Raw genomic sequence first — 21,790 nt, 5'->3', positions numbered from 1 at the left:
TTCCCAGTTGGCTGGGCTTAAAAAAGAAGAAGGGGGGAAAAAGTTGGTTGGGCTGCCATTTCCCATCAACGTCACAAAATAAGTGTGCGTTCCGAACCCCTTTCCTAAAACTGGACGTGCCCTGTGTGAAGATTCCCAGGGAACCTCTGATGCCAATAGGCTAGTTGCTTAGCGACGTTCTACCCCTTCCGCTTCCCATTTCCGGAGTGCATTTCCATTTCCGGTCTCGACGCGAGAAGCAGAGAGATGCGATGGCAGTTTACACAAGGTGTCTTCAAGGATTTACCAAAAATCACAGCAATATGCTTTTACAATAAATCTGTTTTTATTGACCATTTCTGAGCGATTCCCCTGTTGAAGTTTGTCAAGCGCCAACAGACCAAATACTCTCGATGATGTCATGACCGGAGGAATAGAAAAGTGAAATAATAGATAGATAGATGTGATGTAGGACAAGTCAATTTTATTCACAAAGTGCTTTACAGAATAAACAAGCTAGCATAGATGAACAACAATTGGTTGTCAGTAGTTAACTTAATCTGCCAAATAAAATGTTCCCCATCACTTTAGATACCACACTGGCTAGAGCAATCGGTTGATAATTATCTAAACGCCCTACTTTGCCTGCTTTGTCCTTAATAACAGGAACAAGAGTGGCAGACAACATGGAGTATGGCAAGATGCCATGTGACAAAAAGCTTGTGAAGCATATGGCTAGTATGGACTATGTATTATGAGCTGCGTACTATGGATAGACAATATTATACAACAGGATAAGGCACTTGAGTATGGGCACTATATACAATGGATGGACATGAATACAACAAATACAATACAGGTGAGATATGATGTGTTTGAATGGAGAATTGGTTCACTGGGACAATATGCTGACATCTGATTAGGTAAATGGAGCAGTAGCTCACATGTATGGGATTGTGACCTCTGGTGACAGAGGTCTGTGTGGCTGTGGACTGATTGTCAACCTGGTCCTGGTGACAGAGGTCTGTGTGGCTGTGGGCTGATGGTCCTCCTGGTCCTGGATGCTTGTGAGGTCAGCGTGGGTTCGCTCCTGAGGGCGTCTCTCTCCTTTTGGGATTAAATGCATAATTATTTAATGTCAAATTTGCTTTATTACTAGGATTATAACCTTAACACCGCTAATGTCTGCAAATGTGCCATTATTCCATCAATTTATAAGTAGTAACTGCAAATACTAGTTGCACATTTACCCGCCCAGGCCTCCACCAGTGGTCCATTCTGGTAGTTCCCCAGGATGCAAGCTACCCTGAACAGCTGATCGATACTTCCACACACAGACAGCGGTATGGCCTGGCTGAACAGCTTGTTTTCTTTGACCCTCCGGACACACCTGTCCCGGTTTGAAACAAAGAAGAAAAAGTAAAAATGAACAACATAAGGATACCCATAAGATATACACTATACATTTCTTGTAAGAGAAATGAGTAGGATATTTAATTCATGAGATGCAGCATATCATCATCAAATCTTTACCCATGTAAAATAGAATTGATATAAATATTAGTACTCAAAACAAAATCACCTCTCAACGTGGACTCTCAAGCGGGCAATGGACTGCGTCTGCTGGACATCCTCCCTACACATTTGGGCGTTCGTCGACAGAAAGGCGGGTCGGTAGACCTTGCAGGGAATGAGAGAGTCCACCACAAAACCTTTGTCCACCATAATGGCTGTGCCTGCTGTGAGGAGGTTAGTAATGCCGGATATCTTCAAGATCTCTCGGTCGCTCATGGAGCCAGCATACAATGCAGAGATAAACGTTACGGGGCCGGTGGGGGGCAATTCCTATCAAGGCCCTGAATGTCGTGTGAGATTTGTATGTTGAGAAGACCCTCCCTCTGCAGAAGGAGAGAGGAGGGAGTTTGGCAGTAGATCTCTGTACAGTCAAGGATCACCTGTGTGTCAGGGTAGGACTCAAACTCTGGCGGCAAAAGAGCTTTCACTTCATCTTGTGGTATCCACAGGCGGGTGGAGCCAAGGACAAAGTAAAGAAAGTTTGTCCATGTTGTAATGATCCTGCTGGCTGTGGTGCAGTGAATGTCAAAGCGTTTGGCAAGATGTGAGAGGCAGGCCAACAGACAAGTACATCAAAAATAGCAGCAGTTCGCCAACGGGTGCCAGTTTCTGTGAAAATAAATGAAAAGGGCTTTGTGTTTTTATCATGCAGAGACCGGTTAAATCACAACAGCAACAGCGTGACAGGAAAAGCAATTAAACCACCAAAAAGTGCCACTAGAGAGATGTTGCCTATTCACCCATGATCACACTGAGGCGGTCTTGGCCCCAGTAGCCTATGCCCTATTGTATATAGTGCCCATTGCCCACATGAGTGTGTAACCACAAACCATTCTCAACATGCAGTACATGCACATACATGCGTCACATCAACAGTGGATACAACAATGACCATCATTTCTCTGCACTGGATTTGATTCTCATAACATACCTTACCGTTGCTTTGTGCTGAGTGGAGTTGCCAGAGGGAGCACCGGTGACCCTTATCATCTGTTTTTGGCTCTAGTTGCCAAAAGGTCAAGAAATGCTTCTATGATGCAAATCTAAGAATAAAAAGATAAGCACATTAGACCTTGTTTCTATTATGGTAAACACATGGCAGTGTACATACCGGTAGACACATAATTTATTTTATATTCCAGGAAATAGTTCATTGTGTGTAAGAACGAAAGTCCTCATCTGATCCTGCGAGATGCTGCAGACCAACACGGGACTGGAACTGCAACCTTTCCAGACAGTGTTGCAGCTCCAGTACTTTCCTTTTCAACATTTCCTTTTCCTCAGCCAACTGACCAGCCCTCACGGTGGTCCCCGGTGTAATGCAGTAGTCGTGATCGGGTACCCGTGCTTCCATGGCAGAGTCGGAGTCAGAGACTGGGAACGCCATGTCCGGGGAAGGGCCTCTCGGGCGGCGTTGCCAAACACTGAGCCTTGGGGCTGGAGTAGAATATTGGTTCCAAGCAGAAAGAGAGGGTACACTACCTTTGTTGAGTACTTTCTTTCCCCCCAGTCATAACTACATCGCCTGTCTTGAAATGCCGACTACAGACACGAGTAGTCTCGGAAGGAGTGAGCTCGTCTCTACGGATCTTAGCTAGCCACTGGGCTCGTAGCTCAGGGTTAGCTGGCAATCTATGAAAGCTAATCGTCGAATTATACCGAGATGAGTTAGCACACTTAGGTACACAACAGTGGTAACTAGCTGTCGCTGTCTGTTGTCGCTGATAAGTAACCAGTCGCCTCCTCTTTGCCCCGAAGACACTCATCTTGAAAGATACAGCTAGCTAGCTAGCTAGCTAGCTATCCGTTCTCCTCGCAACAAATCTGACCGGAAATGGCTATGCACTCCAGGACGCCCCGGAAGTTTCGATGACGACCGCTTGTGCACGTAGCCCATTCAACCAGTTTATCTTTATATCTGTCATTTCAAGTCCAGTTTCTTTTATATATCTATAATGTGTGTCTGGTGTGTGGTGTGTGTCTGCGTGAGAGTCTATAAACGGCCAAACTAAAGCACTTGGGGCCTCGATTCTTTTTGGAGGTTATTGGGGATGATCGGGGGCACCTATAAAGAATAGCAGAACATTAAAATTATGCATAATTAATTATGCATAAATATGCAAAATATGCATTTTTCTAAAAACCACTTTTCTCGGCATTTCAGATGATTCTGAGCATCTTTGATTTTTTCACCTATAAAAATTTTTTTTCTGGGACTTTTAGAAATGTTTTGGCATTATTATGCAAAATAAATGCATTTTTGCAAAAAATGCGCTTATGATCCTCATTTTTTTTGGAGGTGGTAGGTATTGTTCCAGAGAGGACCAGAAAAATAGCAGAAAATTCAAATAATTATAATAATTATGCATAATTATGCAAAATATGCATTTTCAAAAAATGGCTAAAAACCACTTTTCTCGGCATTTCAGATGATTCTGAGCATTTGGGGGGAGGGAGTTGGGGGGGAGGGAGTTGGAGTGGGGGGGGGGGTTTAGGGGCAGGGGGAAGGCGGTTAGCTGGCTGGATGAAGAGGAGGAGGGAGATTTAGACGGGTGGAGAATCAAACCGCTACATTGTAGCGGGGTTCTTCTAGTATATATATATATATATATATATATATATATATATATATATATATATATATACACACTACCGTTCAAAAGTTTGGGATCACCCAAACAATTTTGTGTTTTCCATGAAAAGTCACACTTATTCACCACCATATGTTGTGAAATGAATAGAAAATAGAGTCAAGACATTGACAAGGTTAGAAATAATGATTTGTATTTGAAATAAGATTTTTTTTACATCAAACTTTGCTTTCGTCAAAGAATCCTCCATTTGCAGCAATTACAGCATTGCAGACCTTTGGCATTCTAGCTGTTAATTTGTTGAGGTAATCTGGAGAAATTGCACCCCACGCTTCCAGAAGCAGCTCCCACAAGTTGGATTGGTTGGATGGGCACTTCTTTGAGCAGATTGAGTTTCTGGAGCATCACATTTGTGGGGTCAATTAAACGCTCAAAATGGCCAGAAAAAGAGAACTTTCATCTGAAACTCGACAGTCTATTCTTGTTCTTAGAAATGAAGGCTATTCCATGCGAGAAATTGCTAAGAAATTGGAGATTTCCTACACCGGTGTGTACTACTCCCTTCAGAGGACAGCACAAACAGGCTCTAACCAGAGTAGAAAAAGAAGTGGGAGGCCGCGTTGCACAACTGAGCAAGAAGATAAGTACATTAGAGTCTCTAGTTTGAGAAACAGACGCCTCACAGGTCCCCAACTGGCATCTTCATTAAATAGTACCCGCAAAACACCAGTGTCAACATCTACAGTGAAGAGGCGGCTGCGGGATTCTGGGCTTCAGGGCAGAGTGGCAAAGAAAAAGCCATATCTGAGACTGACCAATAAAAGAAAAAGATTAAGATGGACAAAAGAACACAGACATTGGACAGAGGAAGACTGGAAAAAAGTGTTGTGGACGGATGAATCTAAGTTTGAGGTGTTTGGATCACAAAGAAGAACGTTTGTGAGACGCAGAACAAATGAAAAGATGCTGGAAGAATGCCTGACGCCATCTGTTAAGCATGGTGGAGGTAATGTGATGGTCTGGGGTTGCTTTGGTGCTGGTAAGGTGGGAGATTTGTACAGGGTAAAAGGGATTCTGAATAAGGAAGGCTATCACTCCATTTTGCAACGCCATGCCATACCCAGTGGACAGCGCTTGATTGGAGCCAATTTCATCCTACAACAGGACAATGGCCCTAAACACACCTCCAAATTGTGCAAGAACTATTTAGAGCAGAAGCAGGCAGCTGGTATTCTATCGGTAATGGAGTGGCCAGCGCAGTCACCAGATCTGAACCCCATTGAGCTGTTGTGGGAGCAGCTTGACTGTATGGTACGCAAGAAGTGCCCATCCAACCAATCCAACTTGTGGGAGCTGCTTCTGGAAGCGTGGGGTGCAATTTCTCCAGATTACCTCAACAAATTAACAGCTAGAATGCCAAAGGTCTGCAATGCTGTAATTGCTGCAAATGGAGGATTCTTTGACGAAAGCAAAGTTTGATGTAAAAAAAATCTTATTTCAAATACAAATCATTATTTCTAACCTTGTCAATGTCTTGACTCTATTTTCTATTCATTTCACAACATATGGTGGTGAATAAGTGTGACTTTTCATGGAAAACACAAAATTGTTTGGGTGATCCCAAACTTTTGAACGGTAGTGTATATATATATATATATATATATATATATATATATATATATATATATATATATATATATATATATATATATATATATATATATATATATATATATATATATTCAGCATTAACGCTGTTCTCAATGTTCTTGTCTTTTTTCACTGTAAAACAAAATAAAACCAGAGCGTTTCCCCCTTTACCAGCATGATAATGGGTTTACAAATTGCATCATGAAAAATAATCATATATCATTATTTTATCTTTTTTAAAAAAAAATTTAGGGTTCCGACTTTGTGAAAATGTGCAAGAGGGGGCTCAACAACCATGGACAATGTTGTGACTTCTCTTATGTACACTATTGTAGTGTTACTATTCGTGGGTTACTAACTTAATCACTAATATATGTAAGTACACGGAGACGAGGATGCGGCACAAGTCTGATCTTTACTGACGGAGACATCACACACTACTAGGCTCGACCAGTGTATTACAGAACTCAGTAGTGGTAACAGTCCAACACAATCGAGCACCGAGTGCTCGATCCAATACACCACAGACAACGAATGAATAACCTGTACTTTTATTTTTCTCCCCACTATAGAGGGGGGGGGACTGTAGAGTGGGGGAGAAAAATGGGAAGAAAAAAAAACGGGAAATAGGAATGCCGCGCCAGAAAAAAATGGGAAGAGAAAGAAAAATGGGAATACGCTGCAGTACCACTCTTACCCACATCCGGCATCCCACTCGCAGACACGGCCAATAGTGTCTGTAGGGGCTCCCGACCAAGCCGGGGGTCCCGTGTTGACAGGCAACGGAATAGTCCCCTACGCTAACCCGGATGCCCTGTACTTTTATTTTGACGGTCCTTTCCAATCCCACCCAAGGCTATAGAAGTTCACTTTAAAATGTTGAACGAGATCTACCCGTGCAATGGCTTCTTACACCAAAGGCTTAATTTAGATTGAAATACTTTCTGTAACGCAGACATTGAAAAAATTGAACAACTTTTTTTTTCTCGTGTAGCTTAATTATGACCTTTTGGAATGCTTTTCAAAATTGGATAACCTACAATGATCAAATTACTCAGATTTTAATATATTGTAGCGAATTTGGGGGGCAACCACAGGAACTGCCGCAGCCGGGACGCGAACCCGTACCGCCCGGACCGCGGGAGACATCGCTAACCGGTAGACGAAAGGGTCAGACACACCGAGCGTGTCTACTTATCCACGCGCGTTACAATAGGAAAATATAAAATTTGATTTACAATTGGAGGACAAGAAAACAGAATTTGGGAACAATAATTGAATTATTTTGGCTAAAATTTTTTCATACACAAATGTCGCTTTTTAAAAAATTATTCCAATATAGCTGCAAATCAAAATGAGATAATATTGTAGCGAACTCGGGGGTAAAACGCAACCACAGGAAGTGTCGCGGCCGGGAAGCGAACCCATGTCGCCCGCACCGCAGGGGGCATCGCTAACCGCTCGACTGAAGAGTCAGACTCGCCAGCTAGCGGCCAGCGTGTCTTCTTATCCATGCACGTTACACACACACACACACACACACACACACACACACACACACACACACACACACACACACACACACACACATATATATATATATATAAAAAGTGAAATGTTGTAAAACTCAAAAAGCCCTATGTCTTCATCAGTATCTGCGTGCCTCAATCCCCGATCGACCCCTTGTGTTTTATTTATTTTATTTATTTTTCTCCCGTTTTTGTAATTAATTATCTGTTATGATTACGCTCGCTCGGTGTCTTCCGTCCGTCGTCAACCGTGTAACGCCGACGAGCTTTACGAACGCTTTTATTTTGACGGTCATCAAATCATACTTCCGGCGACGTCATCCCGCGCCTCGCCACCCGCTTGTGCCCCATTGGTGCGTTCGAAGGTCGACGGCGCGATCTGATTGGTGTATTTTTTGAACCGCCGGCAAACCGCGACCCGTCCGAGTTAGTAGGGTGGCGTCGGCCGTTTTGCGGGAGTGCGGTGTTGTGAGTCGTCTCAGCCGGACAAGCGGGACTGGAAGGAGGGTAAGTTCCCCCCTTTGGCTCGGTACCATCGCCGATCGGATGTATTGATTGTACGTTTATTGTAAAACTAGACCGCTATCCTTCCCCCCCTCCCCGCTTTGCGCTCCGGAGACATTGTTGCCATTCGGGATAAGAGGCCGTTCGCTTGAGCTACTGTTTGTTGATATCTCGTGTTTCTGCACATTAAGCCCGGCTCGGTTCGGCAGTGAAGTGCCGCTCGGCCCGAGTGGAGGTCTCCCGACTTAGCGTCAGCATGTACTGTGACGTCAGCGCCGCGGTCCGTCGCCGAAACCGATGCTGACATGCGGAACTGTGTTCTTTCTCTTCCACAGATCCATGGAGGACTACTTGAAAATAGAGAAGATCGGAGAGGGTAAATTCGTCTATCTGTGTTTGTCTCGTCTTCGCCGTCTCTTGAAAACTGTGTGAAAGTGCATTTGCTAAAAGTAGTGCATGTACGTACACGATGGCTTGTTCAAAAGTGCACTCGTTTGTAACGTCTTTGTTTTATTTGGGTAGGGTGGCTCAGATGGGCAACTGACTCAGAAAGTGGGCTGTGGGTGGTACATTGTTGGGCAACTGGCTGTGGGTGGCACAGCGTTGGGCAACTGTTTCACTCGGAACTCTGCGCCCCTTCCGCCGCTTCGCCACCCTTCATATCTGCGCGCTGGGGCTTGGCGCCGCCCAGCACTGTTGTGATTGGTTAAAAGAAATACGAACGAGCCCGAGCGTTTTTCCCCCCCTACGGGTCCAGCCGGGCCCTCCTCCAGCGCTATAGAGACCGCTGTATTCACTAACACCAGCGATTCTCAACCCAGTCCTCAAGGACCCCCTATCCTGCAGATTTTCATTGTTAACCCTGCATAGGTAGCCCGGCTTGTACTTACTCGACCAATCATCTCGCAGCACTTAATTATGCAAGGTGTGCAACAACAAAATGCATTGCTGATTGGTTGAATAACTACAAACAGGTACCTATTCAGGGTCACAAAGAAAATTTGCAGGATAGGGGTCCTTGAGGACAGGGTTGAGAAACACTGCACTACATACTTTTGCACATCACATTGCTTTACCTGGGTTTACACGTTGTAGAATGTATTGCTCCGTTTCCCTGATGTGAATGTCACAGAGTTGGACAACTTTCTTCTTTATTTGTTTTTTTCTTCTTCAGGTACATATGGGGTGGTGTACAAGGGCAAACACAAGGCCACGGGTCAAATTGTGGCCATGAAGAAGATCCGGTTAGAGAGTGAGGAGGAAGGCGTTCCTAGCACTGCTGTCAGAGAAATCTCTCTCCTCAAAGAGTTGCAGCATCCCAATGTCGTTCGGTATGTCAATTTCACATATCGGAGTTGGTGTGTGTGTGTGTGTGAGAGAGAGAGAGAAATCACGTTTGTCCGTAAATTACGGGGTATGCAATATTGACCGGGGGCAACTTTTAACCGTTTCTGCAGTAAATTTCGCTCGGGAGACCGTCCGGAAATGTCCTAGACGCAATTACTAGATCTTGCACTTCCACTTTAGCCTGCCGTCGCCAGACCAATATGCAGATGCGAATTATCAAATCAATTTTATTTGTATAGCCCGATATCACAAATTACAAATGTGCCTCAGTGGGCTTAACAGCAACACAACATCCTGTCCTTAGACCCTCTCATCGGATAAGGAACAACTCCCTAAAAAAACCCCTTTAACAGGGAGGAAAAAATAGGAAGAAACCTCAGGGAGAGCAACAGAGGAGGGATTGCTCTCCCAAGATGGACAGCATGCAATGGATGTTGTGTTCACACAATTTACATAATACAACATTGAAAGAGGATAACAGAATTATAATGGACATAACATTTATGAAGAACATGATGCACAGGATGCCAAGCAGTGTCCACATGCCAACGGAGCAGTCCAGCACCCAAGCCACACGACCAGCATCATCGTGTAATAAAAGAAAAACTTATGTGAGGAGTGGAAGGGCAGGCAGCATCCAAATGGCGACCACTATCACCATGGAGACCTGAGAGGAGAACCGACTGCACATGCATGCAAGAGAGACTCACATGACACCATTCAAACACAGAGAAAGAGGAAGGAGAAGACATCATTCAGAGAGAGAGGAAAGACATGTTAGAGAAGAGAACAGTTTGCAATAGTCATTAGTCATAATCAATTAAGTCATCAATTAGTCATAATCTATACTCTGTAATCTATACTCGATAATCTTGTCGGCAGAACAGTGGTTGGTAAATTCATTGAGACAGAAAACCAACCCGCCATCCAGTACAGGTTGTGAAGCACTCAACTTAAAGGCAACTAATTGTAAGCTAAGGCAAACAGATGAGTTTTAAATTTGGATTTAAAGGGCTCAACAGACCCGGGCCAGGTCGACTGGAAATCTGTCTCAACAGGAGGGTGGCCAGGTGTTATCTGCCAGAGCAAATATAACATGAGCCTGCAGTTTAATCTGGTTCCCTCCCAGGCTACTTCCATTTGGTGTCAGCTTTAACACTAGAACGACCGGGATTTCACTTCTACCTAAAACGACCATGGGCCATCAAAACGACCGCTGCGGTTTTTAAACTATATTCTGTCAAGATAAATACCCAACTGAGATATTAATGCATTGCATATGTTAGTATGTCTGCTAAGAAACTAACTGACACCAAAATTAACATTTTAACAACTATAATACTACTTTTAAACAATTAAAAATGGCCGCTGTCCAACGCCTGTAAATACTGTGACGCCTCGGTGGTAGTCATGGTGCGTCTGTAGCGGCGTCTGTAACCAGACATGTTGGAAATTATGAAAAATCAAGTTTAAACTATTTCTCTGCACTGGAGAGCGCCGGGGTGTTTTTAGGACAGAGCGGTGAACTTCCCGAGGGAAATGATGCGACCTACACACGTCATACATAGTGACATGACGCGCACGATCATGCGCAAATTATGAGCCGTCTTTTTGACGGCTCGTGGTCGTTTTAGGTAGATCTTAACACAGCTTTTTTTCGTGCACCTGATCTAAAACTCAGTTTAATGCAAATATATGCAGTTTTAGGAGCAGCATGTATCTTTTTTTTTTTCTTTCTCCACAGTTATGAAACTATGAAAATCCAAAACCGTCAAAATGGCGGCCTTGGTCATTCTAGTATGAACAATTCCTGTGATTGTGTGTGCATGTGTGTGTCTATCACAGATTGCTGGATGTTCTGATGCAGGAGTCCCGTCTTTATCTAATCTTTGAGTTTCTGTCTATGGACCTTAAGAAATACCTGGATTCTATCCCCTCTGGGCAGTATATGGACCCCATGCTAGTCAAGGTAAGTAGTATTTGCTTGTTACAAATACACTGAGTGCCTAATGCACAGAGTGTACCTTTTAAAGAGATCCTTGCATCAAAATCTGACTTTTCCTGTTGTTAATCAATGTGAGGAGTGTGGATGTGATCGATGAGACAAATGGTAGCCCTAAAATCACATTTATGGCCAGACAAGAGGTATCAGTGGTCGAAATCATATTTCCAGTTGGTTCGCATAGAGGGCGTGTCCGTAGCGGGAAGGAGTATTGGTTGAGCAACATATTCGTGAGGCGAGCAGTCAACTTCCAGAGAAAGAGGAATCGTCTTCCACATCCCCAACCTCAAAGCTGCTGTCGGTGGTCTCGTCGCTCGCCTTTTCTTTTCTTTTTGTGTAAAGTGACGACAGGGCAGGAAGGGGGCTGTCACCAGTGAATTTCTCGTTTTTCTGCTGCAAGTGGGTTAGCCCCAGTGTTTAGCCCACCCAGCCACACCCACATGACCACCCTGAATTTCAGTAGCCGATAGCTATGAAATCATAAAGCCACACCTACCTTTCGGTTGTAATTCAAACCGTCCGAGTTAAAAATCTGCTCAGAAACAGCATGAGGGTATCATTGTAAGTCCGAGGCTAATCCAGAATGGAAAAATCACAACATTGAGTGTAATGCAGTTTTTGTTCACAGCATGATATTTCGGTTGCATTTGCTTGTTAGCGAGCTACAGAAAGTGTTAGAAATGTAGAGAACACTGAAGTGAATGAAAAGAATAGTGATGCCGGTGTGTGTGTCTGTGGGTAGTGCTGTAGTAGATCACCAGGCCTCAGCTGCCCACAAGTCTACCCAGAAAGTTCTTGATCGCCTTTTCTAAATCTCTGTCTCGTCATATTCAAACCCTTTTGGGTCTACCAGAGCTACCTTTACCAGATCTTGGAGGGCATCCACTTTTGCCACTGTCGTAGAGTGCTACACAGGGACCTGAAACCTCAGAACCTTTTGATTGACAACAAAGGAGTCATCAAACTGGCTGACTTTGGCTTGGCCAGGGCCTTCGGAGTGCCTGTTCGAGTCTACACACATGAGGTGAGTCAACTTCCACCGTGGACTGCACAATGAGCTGTCTTATGGAATTTGTTTTGGAGGGGGGGGGGGACATGGTTATCTTTAACATTTGGTTGGTGACAACCTGTTCTACCCTTCATGAATATGTCTGTTTTCTGTGTGTCCTCAGGTTGTCACGCTGTGGTACCGGGCTCCTGAGGTCCTGTTGGGTGCAGCTCGTTATTCAACCCCAGTAGATATTTGGAGCATCGGGACCATCTTTGCAGAGATGGCTACAAGGAAACCTTTATTCCATGGAGACTCAGAGATAGACCAACTGTTCAGGATCTTTAGGTATAGACTGTGTGTGTGTGTGCGTGCGCAGGCGAGAGTGAGTGCACGTGCTAGGTGTGTCAAAATTGTCCAGAAATGAGGCGTCCGGGTAGCGAAGCGGGATCTCCGGTTCGAATCACCGTGTTACCTCTGGCTTAGTTGGGCGTCCCTACAGACACAGTTGTATGCGGGTGGGAAGCCGAATGTGGGTATGTGACCTGGTCGCTGCACTAGTGCCTCCTCTGGTCGGTCGGGGCGCCTGTTTAGGGGGGAGGGGGAATAGCGTGAGCCTCCCACACGCTACGTCCCCCTGGTGAAAAGAAGCGGCTGGTGACTCCACATGTATCGGAGGAGGCATGTGGTGGTCTGCAGCCCTCCCGGAATTGGCAGAGGGAGGGGAGCAGAGACCAGGACGGCTTGGAAGAGCGGGATGATTGGCTGGATACAATTGGGGAGAAAAAGGGGGGGGAAATCCACCAAAAAAAAAAAAGGCCAGGAATGACGTTCGATTATTTCTTATTCACCCTTTGCAGACACGTCACAATTATCACGTGACGAGGGAGACTGCGCCATGATGGACGGCAGTAAGTGATGGACTGGGAAATTCAAAAGCGAACAACAAAAACAAACAAAATATTGCGACGGATGAGTAGCTACTATAGTTTAAATTTACGTGATGGCTACCGATAGTCAGAGTAATGTTGTGGAGTTGTCCTGTGAAGTGAGTCACCTTGTAGGACGGCACAAAGAGCGATAGCTGGGTTAGCTAGCGATAGCAGGGTTAGCTACCGACCCGTACCTTCTTCCTACCCATGTGTTCACGGATCTAGCAAAACCGTCCAGTCTGCCCGAGTTCAGTCCACACGGTCTGTACCACTATGTTACCAACGGAGTGTCCCCATACACAGGTGCTGACCTAAAAGCACACAAAAGTCTGGATGCTGACCAGTTCTTTGTAGCTGGTGGGGTTGCAGAACCGCGGGGCTACGCTCACAGCAGGGGGATGTACCTCATAATGGCAAAGGTAAGACATAGCTAGCTAGCTAGCCAGCTGTGTATGTTTTTAACCTGTTTCCCCTAGGATGCCATCAAAACTCAAATCGACTGTAACCAAAAGCAGCTCATACTTTCCTCGCCATTTCATAGTAGGCTACACAGTCTTGCCAGCTAGCAGCATTTGGCTCATTCCACAGAAAGTGTTAAGTTTGAGTCCACAACATTCAAGGGGGACAAGGAGGCATAACAAAACTGTCAGTAATGTTTTCAGTGTCTGAAGCCACTGATTCAAGTGTACGGGTTAGCATGAAGCAAAATACAATTACATAATAAATATACAATTTGTATATTTTTAGCTGTTTTTGTTAAATTACAATCATTTTCTCATGTATATTTTAACCAAAAATTATGCATTTTTAACTTAATTAACACGTTTCATATGAAGAGGGAAGTATTTTTGCTCATAAGAACAATAAAAGTCTTGAGATGTATGTGATATTTTTTAAGTGTTACCTTACATGAATGTGAGAAATGGTCAGAGTGGACATGAGAAAATGATTGTAATTTAACAAAAACAGCTAAAAATATACAAGTTGTATATTTATTATTTAAATGTATTTTGCTTCATGCTAACCAGTACACTTGAATCAGTGGCTTCAGACACTGAAAACATTACTGACAGTTTTGTTATGCCTCCTTGTCCCCTTTGAATGTTGTGGACTCAAGCTTAACACTTTCTGTGGAATGAGCCAAATGCTGCTAGCTGGCCAGACTGTGTAACCTACTATGAAATGGCGAGGAAAGTATGAGCTGCTTTTGGTTACAGTCGATTTGAGTTTTGATGGCATCCTGGGGGAAACAGGTTAAAAACATACACAGCTGGCTAGCTAGCTAGCTATGTCTTACCTTTGCCATTATGAGGTACATCCCCCTGCTGTGGGCGTAGCACCGCGGTTCTGCAACCCCACCAGCTACAAAGAACTGGTCAGCATCCAGACTTTTGTGTGCTTTTAGGTCAGCACCTGTGTATGGGACACTCCGTTGGTAACATAGTGGTACAGATCATGCGGATTGAACTCAGGCAGACTGGATGATTTTGCTAGATCCGTGAACACATCGGTAGGAAGAAGGTACGGGTCGGTAGCTAACCCTGCTATCGCTAGCTTCTCCACATATCGCTCTTTGTGCCGTCCTACAAGGTGACTCACTTCACAGGACAACTCCACAACATTACACTGATTATTGGTAGCCATCACTTAAATTTAAACTATAATAGCTACTCATCCGTCGCCATATTTTGTTTGTTTTTGTTGTTCGCTTTTGAATTTCCCGGTCTATCACTTCTTGCCGTCCGTCATGGCGTTCATATTCCCCGCGAGCGGGACGTGACGTCACGTGCAAAAGGTCAATACAACAACACACGGGTTCCAACCCATTCACATTATGTCCACAAGTACAGGTATATTTACTTTAACGTATACATTTCTTTTAAAAGAGCTACAATACCTATACATTACAAAATAAAATATTGTCCTATACCGTAAAACTTCATTTAAGGACCATGATTGGCCTCACGTCCTTGCATGTGAACGATGTAAGTTACTTCGTGCAAGCCTCTTGTCATGCTGAAGGTGGCGGGCGGTGTAAAATATGAGTCAAGACGTGGCTTTTTGGGTGGAGTTACAGGCATCAGGCCGTGCTCATTTGGGTGCATAATTTCGAGACGTGCCCTCAGGTCACTAGTGGTGGAATGGCAAGCCAACTGTAGCTTACATAGCTTGCATACGACTTTATCTCCAGGTTCTGCGATTTTCCCATTTTTCTGACCAAAATCTGAAGTATTTCCAAACGGGGGTTTTAGATGGTTGGGAGTGAATATCCCCCTCTGAGGCCGAGGTGGCTTGTGAAGTCTCTGCCATCTTTACCACACGGTTGTTGTTTAAGTATTCATTCGTTTCAGCTTGACCTAAATTTCATTTTCAGCCAATGAAAGTGATGTGTGACTCCTGTCCGTCATGCAGCGTATTCAGTGCAAGCGGCCAAGGCTCTCGCTAGTATTCACCAGGCAGACAGCCGCGGTGGTGCTGCCTCCCCCCCCCCACAAACAAATATTTTCACACTCGAATGATCCCCCCATTTTGGCCCTGTTGCCTACTATTGGGAGTGCAAAATGTAAGTAGGGATGCACCACTTTTTTTCAGTCCAAGTACTTTTGGGTACTTGCCAATTACAGATACTTAATAATACCATTACAGTTCTAAGAATGGCATAGAAATGGTTTTATTTTCATCAGATGTGCCTCGCGTTCTGGCTGTAACACAAATATACATGGTACTGTTGCTGAGATTTGTACATTAAACTTGTTTTTCCCCTGAACAAACATGGCACTGACTGTGTCTGCTGCATGTGGTTGTGTGCCAGCCGTGTTTTCTGAGGAGATTTCTGCATGCATACTGAGTTTTACCAGCTGATAATGCAGTTGGTTATGCAGGGTTTGGCAGTGCAGGGTATACACGGAATTAATTAACTAGATCATTTTTTTTTTTTTCTGATTTTTTTCCCTTTTTCTCCCAATTTAGTGGCCAATCGATCCCAATTTTAATTCAAACACCCACCCTGTCGTAATGTATGCGTTCGCCGACTGCATCTCTCCGGCTGGCAGTCTCGAAGGAGACGCCTCGCCACTTTCGTGACAAGGCGACTCCAGGCCGAACCACTGCTTTTTCCGACACACCCAGAGACGCATTCATGTGACGAACACAAGCCGACTCCGCCCCCCTCCCGAAGACGGCGTTGCCAATTATTGCTGCTTCATCGAGTCCGGCCATAGTCGGATCTGACGAGACCGGGGCACGAACCCCCGGTCCCCAGTGGGCAACTGCATCGACGCAAAGCCGATGCTTAGACCGCTCCACCACCGCGGACCCCGTTAACTAGATCATTTTAACTACAGGATCATGGAGACACGTTGATTTAGTTTAATATCTAATTAAAAAAAATCCACAAGGTTGCATTGCTGCGGCGCATTGCCTCTGGTACAATGAGATATTTATTTTAATCCTTTTTAAACAGATTATAGTCGTTTTTGTACACAGTTCTATGGAATTTATACCTCTTTAAAGTAGAAGTGAAGCAGAAAATACAGCTGGAACTGTCATTTATCGTTCCATTTGGATAAATGGCACATCGACGCGTTCGTCTGCTTCGTGGCTGTCACGCCACATCGTCTATCTGGCTCCATCTCTTCGGGTATGAATGGGGGGGGGAAAGGCACCCCTCACTTTTCACAGTTTCAGCAGGAATTGTCTAGTCGGGTATCGGGTGGGGTTGTGCCCGAGTAGTTTTACAAGTACATGAGGACGGTATTGGACCAGTACCCGATACTTCGATACCCGATACTTTAGGATTGGGATTTGTTAGTAGTTCAGATTCTTTGATGATAGCCTATTTTCATCGTGCTATTTCATCATCTTTGTCTTCACTCTTTTCCAGGACGCTGGGTACCCCTAATAACAACGTATGGCCTGATGTTGAGTCCCTGCCTGACTACAAAAACAGCTTCCCCAAGTGGAACTCTGGCAACCTGGCTTCCATGGTGAAAAATCTGGATAAGAATGGCCTCGATTTGCTGGCTGTAAGATCACACTATTTAATTATAGTTTTGTAGCACGAAATGGTAAAATGGCTCTCAGGTAGAAGCAGTGGATCATGGCTACTTTTAAGTTTCATTTATGGATATTGTTTTTCAGGGATCCAAGTAGGGTCACTTCAACTTTATTTCACACACAAATTAAAAAAATAAAATTTTATACATATATAATACACAAAATGGTGTGAAAAGGGACACCCCAAGGAAGCTCAGCAGAGCTTATGGACGGGGACCCATTCTTTAAGCAAAGTAATTTACATAAAGAATAACAGACATGGAAGGAAAGAAAAATAAAACCTACAAAGAAACAAATAAAATAAAAATCTAAAGTCCTAGCCCTATAATTAGCACTTTTTTAGTATATCAGTCAGCAGTATATTTCTGAATTAATTTGCTTTAATTATTTTCCCCATAGATAACATGGTACATCAAACAAGCATTATGAAAAACATTACATTCAGCAAGCCTCAAAAGACCATCATTGAGGAAAAGAGAGTCCGTGGGAGCACAGACCCCAGACCACGATATGGCGTGTATAACTTTCTTTTGCAGAATCTGTATTTTTTTTTAGAAAACTGGGAAAAGTGCTGCACCAAATAACATTGCAATAATTGATGTGGGGCTCAAATAAAGACTTGTACATATTAAGAAGTGCTGCTGCGCGTGGGAGAAAATGTCTTATCTTAAAAAACAGACCAAAATATTTAGATAATCTTTTTGTTAGAGCATCAATATGGCACTTAAAATTTAAAGATTCAATGTGGACCCCTAGGAATTTTGTGGGCTTAACTCTTTCAATATCCTGACCATTAATTTAGAGACAAACATGCTCAGCGTTATTTTGATTATTATTATTATTATTTTTTTTTTGTGGAACAAAACACAATGTAGTGTCCACGTTCACCAGCTCCTCATTTAGAATTTTTTGAAGATCATTTGGACTCTTAAGTGACAGGAAAAAATTTGTATCATCAGCAAACCATATTTTATGTAAAATGTAAGAGGAACTTACAAAGTCATTTATATACAGGATAAAGAGGAGCAGCCCTAAAATTGAATCCTGGAGGATCCCATACTTGATGGATTTACATAAAGATTTGTGGCCATTTATAAGTATATATTGCCTTCTCCCATAGATAAAGCTTCTAAACCAGTTAAGAAGCGCTATACCTCTGACCCCACAATGACAAAATTTATTTAAAAGAATCTCAAAATAAGTAGTGTCAAATGCCTTTGACAAATCCAGAAAAATACCAATGCCGCAGTCTCCTTTATCAATAGAATCGCTATGTATGTGGTGCTGTTTCCTGAAGTCATTCTGAGACGGAACAATAATATTAGATTTTTCTAGGTAGACACTTAATCTGCTATACACACTTATATACGCTTTTTAAGAGCAAGAGACCTCTTATGGTCTCATGATACAAAAGGTACCAAGTGCGTTGAAAATGTTCTACTCTCAGGGCGTTTGGGTAGTGTGGCGGTCTAGTCCGTTGCCTCCCAACATGGGGATCACCAGTTCGAATCCCCCGTGTTACCTCTGGCTCGGTCGGGCGTCCCTACAGACACAGTTGGCCATGTTTGCTGGTGGAAAGCCGGATGTGGGTATGTGACCTGGTCGTTGCACTAGCGCCTCCTCTGATCGGTTGGGGCGCCTGTTCGGGGGAAGGGGGAACTGGAGGGAATAGCATGATCCTCCCACTGGCCACATCCCCCTGGTGAAACTCCTCACTGCCGGGTGAAACTCCTCACTGTCAGGTGAAACGAAGTGGCTGGCAACTCCACATGTATCGGAGGAGGCATGTGGTAGTTAGTCTGCATTCCTCCCTGGATCGGCAGAGGGGTTGGAGCAGCGGCCGGGACGGTTCGGAAAAATGGGGTAATTGGCCAGGTACTATTGGGGAGAAAAGGGGGGGGGGTAAAAAAAGAAAGAAAATGTTCTACTCTCATCCAACTTTATCAGTTGCACTGCAATTCTATACCAGAAATTTAAGTAGTGTAGTCTGGTGTATTTTTGTTGAGAGCGTTATACAAGGTCTGTATTGGAAAAATTTCTTGCAAATCTCCGATCTTTGTATAACCGATTAGAAGAGCTGCAATTACTGGTTAAAACCAAAAAAAAACGACTATTGGTTGCCATGTTTGTCACTTAACATGTGCTCACAGGAAAAGCAACATGAGCAACAAAAGCAGCTGGCAGTCATTAACTTCCTAGGAGAACTGGTTATGAGACGTGGCCGTCGTCATGGCAGCATGATGCCAATGCCTATAGAGCATAGATTAGAAGTTGAACTGAAGTTAATTTACACAAACTAGCAATGATGCACTGAAGCAGTGACGGCAGCAGACAGGATTTTATTCCTGCTGAAACATCTCCACCACACAGCTGATCGGTTCGTTGGGCCCAATTTAAGCCGGATGTTTGCAGTACAACTCGAGCGAACTGCTAGAAAGCCTCCAGAGGTAAGAGCCTCTCTCTTTGAGATGGTTCAGAAGAATGTGCAGTATGTACAAGATTGCAAGAATTCATATTTTGGATGGACATATTGGTACTGTACATTTATGGCCAAAATTATAATCACAATTATTTTGATCAATATTGATATCATGATTATTTATCACCATTATTCACTGATTTTAGGGACAAAATATTTGACTACACTTTAACATTTAAATAAACGGCGCTGCTTTAATTCCCATATTGTGCTGCACGAAAAGTCATCCAGATGGCGCCGCAGACAGTAGCCTCGGTTCTGCGCTCTCTTGTACTTTTTCTGTTATTGTTTGTTTGGTTTCCAGCGCCCACTCACTGATCACATACAGCAGGGAAGAACTTTTTAGCCTCCAACTGTCTACTGGACAAACTGAACAGACTTTTTTTTTTTGAAATGCTTTATTCATAGTTTTTTGATTTACAGTCAACACAACATACACAATCCCCTTTTAACCCACCCCAAAGCCCTCTAAATGTAGCAGACAAAAATAGACAAGACAGGGAAAAAAATTGTACTAGAAAAAAAAAGACAGAATACAAAGCAAGGACGTCCGGGTGGCGTAGCGGTCTATTCTGTTGCCTACCAACACAGGAATCGCCGTTCGAATCCCCGTGTTGCCTCCGGCTTGGTCGGGCGTCCCTACAGACACAGTTGGCCGTGTCTGCGGATGGGAAGCCGGATGTGGGTATGTGTCCTGGTCGCTGCACTAGCGCCTCCTCTGGTCGGTCGGTTGGGAGAACTGGGGGGAATAGCGTGATCCTCCCATGCGCTACGTCCCCCTGGTGAAACTCCTCACTGTCAGGTGAAAAGAAGCGGCTGGTGACTCCACATGTATGGGAGGAGGCATGTGGTAGTCTGCAGCCCTCCCCGGATCGGCAGAGGGGGTGGAGCAGCGACCGGGACAGCTTGGAAGAGTGGGGTAATTGGCAAAGTACAACTGGGGAGAAAAAGGGGGGAAAATCTTTTTTTTTTTTTTTTTAATGTCACGAATATGCAAACCCACATAGCCAGTAAACATGATTCTGATTCTTGCTAATGTACAAATCTTTGTATCAAAGTAAGACTGGTTCTCGTTCACTCGGACAAGGACGGGGATTCGGTGAGGTCATGTTAGCAACGTTATTCTTCTTGACCCTCATGGATTTGTCGTACTGCAGCTTGTGCTGTTTTTCCAAGTGGTTGAACAGGTTAGTTGTGTTGCTTTGCAGTGCAGACACAATTCTGAAGCTCTCTTTGCACATGATTTGTTCTTGGTTGACATCACTTGACCTAAAATCGAAATATTTCCAAACAAAGGACGATGAGCCGCTTCGAGGGACTGCCTCGTATATTACTGGCTGGCTTGTATATTACTGTATATTGTGTATTACTCTTCTGCTCTGGACTGCAGCCACAACATCCAGCAAATCTTTGCACAGGCTGCCGCTGCAGGACAGGGAGCGGCTGTGATTGGTCAGGCCACATGATGTGCAGTGGAGCGTTCTATGAGCGGTGCATGTATTTTAAATGTCAGCATCGCAGTCTATCGTGTTCATTTAATTGTGGGAAGCCAATGTCGTGATTGAGATTATTAATTGTGCAGCATGTAATTAGTTTTTAAACGCTTCTAACAAGTGGTCTCAAACTCAAATTACCTAGGGGCCACTTGACAGGTGGTCTTATGGGGGAGGGCTGGTGCAAAAAACACGATGGTATGCGAAATGGATGCACGTCCGGACCTCTTTTAATAAATCTAAAACAGCGCGGGCCACACAGAACTGCCTCACGGGTCGGATGTGGCCCGCAGGCCAGTAGTTTGAGACCCCTGTTCTAAGCTATTGGGCATCATCAGTCAGTAAACTCTTTCAACACTGAGCTCCCTGTGCAAATATATAGACTTTAATAGTTAAAGTGGCAAATGATATATCCTTTCCTTTCTTATTTCTATTTTTTTGCAGAAAACGCTCACCTACAACCCTCCCAAGAGGATTTCAGCGCGTCAAGCGATGACCCACCCGTATTTTGATGACTTCGACAAATCTACCTTGCCCTCCAGCAATGTCAAGATTTGAGTTCCCGTGTGTATTTGTATATATATATAACCCTTATATTCTTGCTTATTTTGTAAATATTGTGGAAATGTGTACCGTTGTCATACCTTTCGATAATGCATTTCTAA

At 43.9% G+C, this 21,790-nt stretch overlaps 1 protein-coding gene across 1 annotated transcript; it reads left to right on the top strand.

The window, feature by feature from the left end:
- The first annotated feature begins 7,756 nt into the window (after window positions 1-7,756).
- cdk1 (cyclin dependent kinase 1) lies at window positions 7,757-21,768 on the top strand. The gene is made up of 8 exons (XM_056291598.1): window positions 7,757-7,831; window positions 8,164-8,204; window positions 9,003-9,159; window positions 11,021-11,144; window positions 12,031-12,201; window positions 12,350-12,513; window positions 16,981-17,122; window positions 21,570-21,768. The coding sequence occupies exons 2-8, from the start codon at window positions 8,168-8,170 to the stop codon at window positions 21,681-21,683; spliced, it is 909 nt and encodes a 302-aa protein (XP_056147573.1). The 5' UTR covers window positions 7,757-7,831; window positions 8,164-8,167; the 3' UTR covers window positions 21,684-21,768.
- The last annotated feature ends 22 nt before the right edge of the window (window positions 21,769-21,790 follow it).

Source organism: Lampris incognitus, chromosome 13 (assembly GCF_029633865.1).
Source record: "Lampris incognitus isolate fLamInc1 chromosome 13, fLamInc1.hap2, whole genome shotgun sequence".
Lineage (NCBI taxonomy): Eukaryota > Metazoa > Chordata > Actinopteri > Lampriformes > Lampridae > Lampris > Lampris incognitus.
The sequence above is the reverse complement of the archived record's forward strand: the minus strand, read 5'-3'. Positions and strand labels throughout refer to the sequence as shown.

Bases quoted from the DNA above. Each gene is read 5' to 3' on its own strand.
- cdk1 (XM_056291598.1), top strand. From the start codon at position 8,168: ATGGAGGACTACTTGAAAATAGAGAAGATCGGAGAGG. The intron at 8,205-9,002 runs GTAAATTCGTCT...TTTCTTCTTCAG, and splicing joins AATAGAGAAGATCGGAGAGG to GTACATATGGGGTGGTGTAC. The intron at 11,145-12,030 runs GTAAGTAGTATT...TGGGTCTACCAG, and splicing joins TGGACCCCATGCTAGTCAAG to AGCTACCTTTACCAGATCTT.